Source organism: Gymnoscopelus microlampas, assembly GCF_963454915.1.
Source record: "Gymnoscopelus microlampas genome assembly, chromosome: 6".
NCBI classification, from domain to species: Eukaryota; Metazoa; Chordata; class Actinopteri; order Myctophiformes; family Myctophidae; genus Gymnoscopelus; species Gymnoscopelus microlampas.
In genome coordinates this window covers 36,293,825-36,305,932 of record NC_139943.1, presented here as the reverse complement: position 1 = coordinate 36,305,932, position 12,108 = coordinate 36,293,825, and the positions used below count along the sequence as shown (strand labels likewise).

At 39.4% G+C, this 12,108-nt stretch overlaps 1 protein-coding gene across 1 annotated transcript in view; it reads right to left on the bottom strand.

Moving 5' to 3' along the window:
- The window catches only part of pdhx (pyruvate dehydrogenase complex component X), a 47,528-nt gene extending 41,537 nt beyond the window's left edge, over positions 1–5,991 (bottom strand). Inside the window, exons 1-2 of the mRNA XM_084058966.1 lie at positions 5,854–5,991; positions 2,622–2,705 (exon numbers count right to left, since the gene is read on the bottom strand). Coding sequence (XP_083915092.1) covers positions 2,622–2,705; positions 5,854–5,983 — 214 coding nt within the window. The 5' untranslated portion in view covers positions 5,984–5,991. The remainder of the gene's footprint in view (positions 1–2,621; positions 2,706–5,853) is intronic.
- Positions 5,992–12,108: the final 6,117 nt, after the last annotated feature.

Sequence of the window (12,108 nt, the reverse complement as noted above, 5' to 3'; positions counted from 1 at the left end):
TTTAATATGTACCAAAAGAAATAGGTTGTGGAAAAAGAAAAAAAAGAAAAATCTTCCTGGGTCAGGCCTAGATTTCAAAAGAGCCACCTAATCAATCTTTCATGGGAAAGAATTTGAGTTATGGGATCCTGGCAAGGCAGATGCACAGTTACGGGGCCATTTGATTTTATACGCTCTCAGTGTTAAATGAACACTCAGGATTTGACTATGTACCAAGCTAGATCCTCTTCCTATATCCTTATATTCCCAGTGTTCCACCACATGTAAGAGTTGGAATACATTAGCATCTGTTTAGCAATGAAAAAGGATGGCCATTAAGCAACCTCGGGTTCTTTGCGGCATACGTACACACATGTAGCTCAAACTAATTGCATGTACAATTACTCACATACACAGTAAAACCCTCTGTGTTCATTTAACTCTGAGAAGGTACAAACATTTGTCGTTATAAGTGGATGAGGATTTTACGGATTTTAAGGATTTTAAGAGACTGGAAGGCTATTCATCTCGAGTGTCACTGAGATAGAACTATGACCATTCCTGGGAACCTGGAGACTGGGTTAGAATATAACTATCTGTCAAGATCAAATAAACACACAGGACTGGAAGCAGATTGGTAGTACTGTATGATTGAGTTCCCTTTATTACAAATATGTGACCATATGTGTTATGGAAAGAGGAGGTATGGCAGATGAGATATGGGTCAAAGGTCAGCACAGAGAGCTGGGGATGGGAAGGGTCACCTCGGAGCATGTCAAGGACAGTGTGACGCAGACAAAAACAAACACCAAGTGAAACCTCATCTTCAGCTTCAAAACAAAAGAGGCAGGAGCTCATGCACTGTGTGTGAGATGAACAGAGTGGGTTTGGAGAAACTGTGTGGACATGATGGGTGAGGGGGAGGATGAATGCAGCCCAAAGGAGTATTGACATCAGAAGCCCCAGAGAGCCTGGAGCAGCGAAGTCGAGATTGGATTTGTGTATGAGGTTTTAACACCACATGACCCCAGGGGTTAGGTGTGATGTGCAATATTAAAGTTTAAACAGGCGACCCCCAGCCCTTTCACCTCCAGTCCACAGAAATGTCAATGGGCTGATATTATAAAATGAACACTTGGAGGCCTGGTTAGTGGCTAAAAGAAATGGCTGAAGACATACCTGTCCTGCTCTACGCAAACAAAATGAAATAAAGCTCAAATCCTGACTCTGGCATGAATGCATATTGGAACATTGACAATACTGCACACACTTCGGACATGTTTTAAACAGAAGACAATTGAAACCAGCACACAGAGTCCACTTCTTTACATTCCTGAGAGATGGCTTTGTTGGCTGTGACAGTTTGCTGTTAGGCCTGTTGGCCTAACAGCGAATTGACCTACTGCAGAGCAATTGTTCATCCAGTCTTTGAGATGTAATCTATCCTAAATTCTTAATAACCAACATTTTCTGGTGTATATGTAGTTTGGATGAACTTGTGCAGGCCTAGTCCGCCATCTCCAGCTCTGCTGTGCTCAGCAGCAGTCAATCAAGCAGAGAGAACGCTGGTACTGGTGTTACATGGTCGAGTACATACTGTATCTCTGACCCTTGGTTCCAGTCAGCCTGGATAATCTCTTCAAATTAGAAGAACCCACCCGGTATATCGGTTTGGCCGCTATAGTGGCCATTATTTGACAATATCGTATCGACAGTTACGCTGATATTTAAGTATAATAAACATTGATTATTTTAGTCCTGAGCTGCTAGACTGCCAACATATCAGTTTAAAAGAAGTCGGCCACATGATGTATGCAGACGCCTTTGTGATGGATTCAGAGGACATGCAACAACAACAGCGATGTTACACTATACTTAAAAAAAAAGCATGCCAATGTTTTCCACAGCAAAAGAAAAGACAGGCGCCATTTGTCTCGTAAGAATGCGATGTGATAACTATGCCACTGAACGCTTTCACACATGCACAAAGGTTCAACCAAAACACATGGCAACACAGGAGATGCGAGCAGCCAATGGAAGAGCAGTAGATGCTGCCTCCTGATGAATGGGAGAGTGGTGGTGGTGGTGGTGGATGGCTGAGCAGCGTTGCTAACCGGTGATGAATTGTAACTGCCATGTTTCCCTGGGCCAATTAGCTGCTAGCAGTCCTCAGGTGCTTTGAGGCTCTGACCTGGGCAGGCTGAGCTCTACTTTAGAGAAGAATTTGATTTAATTGAGTCAATAATTAGGACTGCTCCCTGTCCATCACTAGATGGAGAAGAAATTTACATTTCTTCCAAATGAATACCGAGGATTTTACTGTGTGGAGAGCTAGAGACAGGTGTGTAGGGGGGGGGGGTTAGACGACTTGCTAACCCGATAAAACACTATGAGGGTTTTATTATCCTGGGTGATAGTGTGAATTATATTACACATTTAGACAAGAAATAGCATTTGTGGAGGTTGGGTCGTCACTGTAAGGAGATAAACTCTTGGTCGAGGCGTCAAAGGAAATTAGAGTAATGCATTTGTTTTGGTGGGTAATACAATACATTAGATGACAGCATTGTGTGATTATGTGAAATAAAGCCAGCATTTTATAAGTGTTGACAAATGAAGTCATGGATGTTTTCTCCTCTTACCTTCCTTTATCAGCCATTTGACAATATTGCCCTCCTCCATGGTAGGGGAAAGGGCTGGCATCTGCACTTTGAGAGGGGCGACCCCTAGAGGACATAAATAGCATGCCATTTACAAACATGAATGATCGAATCAGAACAATCACCATTTCTAACACCCAGACAACAAATTTCTAGATTTCAAGGTTTATTATTTGTCACGTGCACTTCCATACAGTAAAATACAGAATCAAGAAATCATGGAACCAAATGGGTCCATTTGGCTAAGACACAGAGTTAAATTAACACTGAGGATTTTTACTGTGTACAGTACAGCTGTGTAACAACATTGCAAGCATTGAAATTCGCATAAATTAGAGCGCCTCTTCGACAGCGGACAAAAAAAGAAATACAATAAAGAAACTAGAATACAATAAAGAAAGATAATAATAAAATGGCATCTACAGAACAGTAGATTTGTGAGGCTATAAACCTGTGCAGTCTAAAACTGTAGATAATTTATATGGATGTATACTAAATAATAAATAGCTCAAGTCACATAAGTGGCCACAGCAGTGGACAGTGCCGTATTGTTAGTGCAGTTTCGCGTATCATTATCACAACAAGTAATGACCTAGAATGTCACGTTTCAAAGTACTTGGCTGCATTAAGGCAGGCGGGGACAGTGAATCAAAAAGCAGCAGGGCACAGGAAGGGACAGGGGCAGTATGAAGAAGAGAGCGATGCTGGCACTGCAACAACATGCTGCGATGCTGGCTGACATTAATGTGCCAGTGGCTGGGAAACACAACTCCGACTGCCCAATGAGCCACCACCACAGCCTCCAACCATGACCAGCTGCAGTCACAGAGAGGGGCACAGTTCAACCGGCTGAGGGTCCAAACAATGGACAGACCCAGATGATCCCCAGGCTGATACCCAACAGGAGAGTGCAAACCTGTAGAGGCTGCTCTACATTACGACCGCACAGCAGCAATGCAGCAGCTCCCATAAGGCTAGCAGTGCAGTGCACTGATGTTGTGTTCATCTGAGGATATCCTTCTGCTCTGTATGTCATGGGTGACAACTAAATGAGCACATCATTGGCACAGCGTTTCCACTGGAGTAAGCTCGATAAACTCACACTGGTGAACCGGTGATCATTTGAACAGAAAGGCCCAAATTGTGCAACTGAGCAGCAAGCTTGCATTTTATCGTTGCTGTCGGGCAGAAACCTTGTATCTCCATATTTCATTTCTTTTTCGTCACTTATTGCCCTATTTCGTCGTAAAAGAGTGTCCAGCAAAAGGGGTGGAAAGAGCCAATCTACAAGCTCACAACTGTTGTGAGCTTGTAGATCAGCTATTTTCTGAAACTTTTATTTTATTTCCTGAAAAGTAACGCTTTTGGACATACAAGGTTTCCACCTGACAGCGATGTCAAGCATAATATGTAGCCATATGAAACAAGAGTTTCATAGTAATTAATAGACAGACAGACAGACAGACAGACAGACAGACAGGCTGGCATAGATAATTTTTTAATATTAGAGTATAAATACAAATGTGATCAATCAGAGGTAAGGGTTGATTTTATTCCCTTAATTCCTGATGAAGATCCTTGTGTGATCGAAACATTCAATCAAGCAATAAAAAGCAGGGCTAATTTTGCCAGTGTGCGGACCTCATTTTATTTTAAGGGTTGAATTTGAACCACTTACATTCTCTTAAGCTTCTGATAAGGTCCAAATTAATAAAACATTAATATTTAACTTGTCCTTACATGTAATGACTTGGTGTAATGATTGATGTTGTAATTTGTGCCACTTTTATTATGTGATGCTGCCATCTGGTGGATATGTTGTAAAATTGCAAATGCAGTACTGCAATGATTGTTGCAGTACAATATTTTGTTTTAACTCAACAACATGATGATAAGGATTCCTTTTGGGCTGTTATTATTATTATGAATGAATAAGTAATTAATAATTTTAATAATAGTAGTAACAGTCACAGTACCACTAAATGGTGTTTAATTGTAGGTAGTTGAACAGCAGTATATTCTTACACATAAAAGACAGTCATCTACATATTGGTAGGTCAAATTAATGCTGATAATAGTAAGAGGCATCAAAACAAATGTGTAGCATTACATATTACTGAGTACCAGTAACCCAATTATAGAACAACATAGTACACACGTATCAGGTTATATTTGTACACTCGAGTTATTGAGGATATTTATTGTATAGTGGTCCCCACATATCACCAGTGGTGGTAAAAGTACTCACATTTTTTACATAATGACAAAGTACTCATTATGCAGAATTTCCCATTTCACAACTTTTCAAATGTATAAAATGTATACAATTATTTTAAAAATAGCTGATCTACAAGCGAGCTTATATAGATCTGCTATTTTCAAATGGCCTAAATGTATAGGGCTGAAGTGGTTAATGTATGTTTTGTAATAATAATCCAAATCTGAAAAGTAACTAGTAACTACATATTCAAATAATTGTAGTGAAGTAAAAGTGCAATGATTGCCTCTGAGATGTAGTGGAGTAGAATTAAAAGTAGTGAAACACTCCACTAAAGTAAAGTTACCTCAAAATTGTACTTAATTTCAGTACTTGAGTAAATGTACTTAGTTACTTTACACCACTACATATCACTGCATTACAGTAACACTGTACACCGTAACCGTTTTTGAAATATATAGCTTTAAGCGTCAATACGTGAAGACATAACGACGAATGAGCCTTTCGTCACCTTATTATACACCAGACACACCACAGCGTGTAATGCAATTATTATGTTAGCCATCCAAGCATTACTTAATTATTATTAGGGCATGATGTCATAAATACCTGACATGAGTGTGGGGGTTGTCAGTCATTACACAGTTACTTTAAAGCTACTACAGCAAATAGACATTTTAAACAAACGAACCAATTAAACTTACAAATAAACTAATTGTATTTCATGTTTTAAAGGTATAGTATTAGCTCTGGTCCACAGCGTTATTAGAGGGAGTTAAGGAGAACTCCCTCTAACGCTATGGGCCAGAGCTAAATGTATATATATACCTTTAAAACATGAAATACAATTCGTTTATTGTTTTATTTATATCCAGTTTATTTGACACCTATAGGTGTCAATATGACAGCTTAGCAGCCGCTGTCAGGGGCGCTGTCTGTCTGACAGTCTGTGAGTCTGACAACAAGCTGAACCCAGGCTAACATGACAACACTCACCGGGTCTCCGTGAGTCGAAGTGTCGGACATGCTCCTGGAGAGAACCGACCGTCCATGAACATTTCGGTAAGTTTGACCATCTGAGGCCGAATAACAATCCTTGACGTCCCAGACGCAAGGAGGCCGCCATGTTTTCGTCCTCCGTCGGTGAGAAGAAGTGCCCATGATAATGCCTGATGGTAACTCATGGCCGGATGTAGCCCAGAAGGCTGTCATATCGTGACAGCCGTGGATGAACTTCAACCTGGTGTTTGTACTTTCTCCCTTTTTGATCCGTACATCTACATAAACGTTCAGATTTCAAATATAAAGTGCTTAACCTATGGCCACAGATGTTATAATTATGTACGGGCACTTAGAAGTAGCCGTATTGTCCGTATTGTTCAATAAAAAGCATTTTAATCCGACTGGTGGCCATTTTCTCCGTAGTTTTCCCGTACGCTTTCAACTACGCGACCTTATCGGTTGGGAGATGGATTGTATTGCACTCTGATACATTGTAGTATGAGAAAAAAAATGTCCACCGATCGGATTAAAATGCTTTTTATTGAACAATACGGAAGATATGGGTACTTCTGAGGGCCCGTACATAATTGTAACATCCATGGCCATGGGGTAAGCACTTTATATTTGAAATCTGAACGTTTATGTAGATGTAAGGGCCAAAAGGGGACAAAGTGCAAACACTATGTTGAAGTTCATCCCTGACGGCCGTGACGGACGACCGTCGTGTGATCCATGGCTATCCTGATAGTAACTCAAGTCCGAAATGAAAAATGGAATGGCGTCAAAAGACGTAATATTTCAAAGCCACCAGTGACCAAAGGCAAATCTTTAAGATGTATATGAATGAAAGATTAATTGCTTTGAGATTTTATTCCATATTAATGTGTATTTGGCGTTATAAAATGCTATCAGGCTGAATATAAGGACGTCATTCTTTGGGGTCCTCAAAGGACCTTCGAGACTGTCTTCTTCTCCACATCCAATGCTCTGCATAGAAAGCTGTAGCGCTCACTACTGCCACCTACTAGGATGTCAAATGTTGCAAAGCAATATTTTTAAGGGTTCACATGATAGAACTATCTGACTACCACCAGTGGTGGAAGGTAACTAAGTACATTTACTCAAGCACTGTACTTAAATACAATGTTGTGGTACTTTTACTCTACTGGAGTATTTCCACTTTTCTATACTTTTACTTCTACTCCACTACATCTCAGAGACAAATATTGTACTTTTACTCCACTACAATTATTTGAATACTTTAGTTACTATAGTTACTTTGTGGATTTTGATTATTATTACAAAACATATTAACCACTTCAGCCCCATATACATTTCGGCCATTTGAAAAATGGCAGATCTACAAGCTCACAATGTGCATTATGAGCTTGTAGATCTGCCATTTTCAAAAGATTTTTATACATTTGAAAACTTGTCAAATGGGACATTCTGCATAATGAGTACGTTCTACTTTTGGTAGTTTAAGTACATTTCTCTACCAATACTTTTGTGCTTATTACTCAAGTACCTTTTTAAGTCCGGACTTTTACTTGTAACAGAGTATTTCTACATTGCAGTATTGATACTTTTTGCTTACTGCATATAGGAATTATATAAACAACAATATAATAACAATGTAATTCTCACAAATGTATATGGCACTTGCATTCTAGGTGTTATGTAGGCTAAAGTCAAACATAACCCTTAAACCCCAGTTATTTTAAACCCTGAGTGTAACAGTACTATCGTTGTGCCCATAGCTTACACTGTTCCTCAATCTGAGAACATTACTGTTGTTGAGCTCTTTATCGTTTGTAACTTTGCATATGAAAAGCGTTGCTGAAAATGTGCATTATGTCCAAACATAATTTCATTTTAATATGACATTGTTTTCTCAAAGTCAACCATGCTTCCTGAAATACCTGTACTAACTGACAGGCCTTCAGTTTGCCCGTTGCATGTGAAGTGCATCATTATGTCTTTGATTCACGCCCATTAGTAAGTATGCGAACGAGGAAATGATTGGGTTCCAAGCAAAATGCACGGCCTTTCCCAAATATAACCAGAGCAGGAAATGGTCTACGACGGTACTCTTCCACTAAGGCATTTTGTATTATCTAAGGACTTCCTTGTTTGTCTCACCAAGACGTTGCCATGTAGCCTAAAGAAGACACTACTGTGAATCATCAAACACATGAGACGGGGCTCTCTCTTATAATAATAATATTAATAAGGGTAATAATAATAAGGGTAATAATAATAATAATAATAATAATAATAATAATAATAAACTATTTGTAGAGCACATATCAAAACAATGTTACAAGGTGCTTTACATAAAAACCAAAGGAACATCTAATAAAAGAATAGAACAAAACCATGACTGTGCAAAAAGTGCACATCTAATATTAAGAGAATAATATGAAGAATATTAAAAGAATCAACAAATACAATTCCAACATCTAAATGCAAGGCCCTTCGACAAAAGTAAGCATTAACAAAAGGAAATCCAAAATCAAATGACACCCACTGTCCTTATAAAGTCTACAGTAAGGACAGTCATTTCTTTTGGTTGTCCTTTTGACCCTCAGTTAGAAAAGGGAAAACTCCCCCAAAAATGATCACCCTGGGAAGGCTCACAAAAGACCTCTTCCAGGGTGCACAGGCATGCAATGGGTGCCAGTGGTGTACAGTAAAGTCAAAAGTAAGTACCTTCACTTAAGTACTGTAAGTACAGCACTTTTACTTTACTTGAGTATTTCAATGTATTGATACTTTATACTTCTACTCCATCTCAGAGGCCAATGTTGTACTGTTTACTCGACTGTATTTAGTTGACAGCTTTAGTTACTACTTACTTTGAAGGTTTAAATTATTAATCATGAAAAAAGGAAAACGACATGCACATCCCCAACCCGTACTTAGGCAGGTGCTGAGTGACGAACAGTAAGCAGAGACAAATAAATAAACGCTCGCACCCCGAGGGCTCCAATGTGACAGATGCTTTATTGCACCACAAAAAAAAGCTGTGACGTTTCGAGCTCATAAGCTTTTCCTCAGTCTGAGGAAGAGCTTTGAGCTCGAAACGTCACAGCTTGACGTAATTGAAAAAACACGGCCCGTTGCGCATTAGAAGGACAAAATCAGTCACCAGAACCAGGGGTGGTTCCTGCATGAGGAGCTCAGGCTGTGCCATAGGGCAGTGGTTCTCAACCTTTTCAGACCGTGACCTCCAAAAATAATCATATTTGAACTGGGGACCCCTCAGATAAATGTTGTGAAAATAGCAGATCTACAAGCTCACACCATCTCGCAACTTATATTATTTGACAATTTGACCAATGTTTGACCACTTTTTATTGTACAGTTTGTTGATTACTTTTGATGCAGTAATGGTCATTTGTTTTAGGTGTTAAATAGGTCTTAAAAGTCCTTAAATTGTCACTTCACTATCATCTTAGTTAAATAAACAGACTGAATACAATTTTGACTCTTCTGGGTGTAAAAACACTAGTATTGCAATAGTCAGTGCGTTCTGTAATATAACAACATTATATTATCTTTATTGTCACATTCTGATTCTGATTCTAGAAGCAGGTTAATTGATTTAGTTGTCTTTAAAACAAAAATTAAACAATTGATCTGATTTTGGATATATTCCGGAGATGATAAAAACATGTCTGAACAAGTTTAACATGTGATAGAAATATTTTGATTAATCATAATTTGTCTAATGTCCTAAACCTGCTTTAAATGTCAAATTAATATAATGCTGTCATTTTGGCCTAAATTCTGTCATGTACTCTATTCTCCCTATTTTCTCCTGTCTCTGTCTATGCAAGGTCAAACTAGCTACAGGGAGTACAGGCGTTCTGTGACTATCTATTGTTTTGAGAACACCATATCTCGGTGTTCTCCTCCAATGCATAACCCTTCTCACAGTTTCACTGAAGTAACCACTGACCCGTGACCGGTCAGACCCGAGGCCAACGTGTTGTTCGAGACATGTGGACGCTGTTTGTTCAAAGATAAACTGTCACACCATCATCATCATCTACCATCATCATCCTCATCTGACGATGACGTACTCATCACTATCCACCAATGGCAGGACTACACCTCCGACGGCTGGACGCTCGATGTATCTTCAATGATGTCATATGTTTATGTTAACGGACGCTGTTAAAGACCAGTGCTTTCTCTGTTTAACGGCAGAGAGACGACGACCGATGATGCCTACCATACCTGTGATACTGTAAACCTTCCATTTTCTCTCTGTCTGAATACAAGATCTTTCATTACATCCATGGCTGCCTGTGTTCTGAGTCTGTTTTTTTTCTTTATCGCCTTTTATGAAAATGTTCTGGTACTTATATAAATATCTATGTGATGTTTCGCCCTGCATCGATATTTATATATATGGTTGATAAGGAAAAAACCTACTTTATCAACATGGCTTTAACTTTACATTTATATCTGGGGCAAGCATACTATGAATCAGGTCCAACACATCTGTCTGACTCACATCGTGGATCACAGGCCCTAAAGGTCCATTTGAGTGTACAGAGAGCACGATAAGGGGTCGCTGATAAGCCGTGATTGTGTATCGGTTGTGGGGTGTCTGTCTGCACGGTCACGCTCAGGCTATCTCTCATCACTTCCCTGTTCTCCTCCCCACATCTACTGTATCTGATTGCATTAATCTTCTGTCTTTTAAATAATGAAATAGTCCTCGCATGGCTCATTCAAATGTTGAAAATAATTTTGTGGCAATAAGAGGCACACAGATGGTTCCGAACAGATATTGCATATTGTTTTAGCCAAACAAAAAGACATGCATTGTTCTGTTTTGTGCTCCCCATTTGAGCTCACAATGCATGCATTGTTCTGTTTCGTACAGTCCATTTGAGCTCACAATGCACAAGGGCAACAGCTAATTTTACCTGTATATACACATTTAGTCCTCAGCTTCCCAGACAATCGTTTGCTCTATTCGCAGTTATAATGACCTTTTTGTACTAGGCATTGCAAAAGTGTGACACCAAGATTAAGTATCACTACACAAAAAAAGAAATTTCCTGTGTGTGTGTGTGTGTCCCTGAATGTGTGTGCTTATTGGTGGATCTATTACAACCGGTTTAGTCGCATGTTTGCCTATCTGCCGTTGGTGCCCATAAGTTACTGGTTTTGCTGGTTTACCAGTGCTTTCCAAAATATTTTGGAGTTACAACTCATCCTATGTCAGTGACCATAATGAATGCACACGCACGCACGCACTCACAGTCACGTTCTCACTCGCACGCACTCACAGTCACGTTCACACGCACGCACGCACGCACGCACGCACACGCACACACACACACACACACACACACACACACACACACACACACACACACACACACACACACACACACACAGTACATCAACATTACAAATTATAATACTTTTCTAATCGGACCTCAATGGCCACCATGAATCTTTACATATACCGGATAGTCTGACTCCCAACGTTTGCATTCACTGGCCAGCGGTTGTTTAGGGAAATCAGGCTCCTGGCTCTCTGTACAGTAGAGAGGTTATGCCAGGCTGGACTATTTGCCTAACTGTTATCTCCCTGCGAGTCACATCTTGAAACATTTTCCTATCAGAACGCATTGCAACGTCCACATCATTTTAAAGTAAAAATCAGTCCAGATTTCAGATGTTAATGGTGTTGTCTGCTAAAGACATTAACCACTTAAACCCTATATCATTGTTCGCACGACTATTTCTATTTCTACTTTTGAAATAAAATAAAAAAAGGGGACACTGATCTTACTTGATCATTATCAGAATTATGTTATATTATATTAATGTTCATATCACAGAGGATGGTGTCTTATTTCGGTGGCATGCGGATAGCACATACTGTAGTGGCATTTTAATCTGCAGGGCTCAGGAAGCCATGCTTCAACGATTATGTGAATCCTTCCTGTCCATAAAGTTATGCTTCCTTCCAGCCACCCAAAAAGCTACCCTAAGCTGTTATAAATAACCTCTTGTGATGTGACATTTCATCAAAGATAGGCCTATAGTTAATGCTTTCAACCTTTATATGATGTGTGAGAACATAATGCTGGTTGTATTCAAGATAAATGGTTAAACTTAATTGCCATAAATAAACGTAAGATACATATCAGTTTATCATGCAGAGTGTGTTTGTGGAAGAAATTGTAATCAACCAAATGGTATCCAAAGCCCATTAAC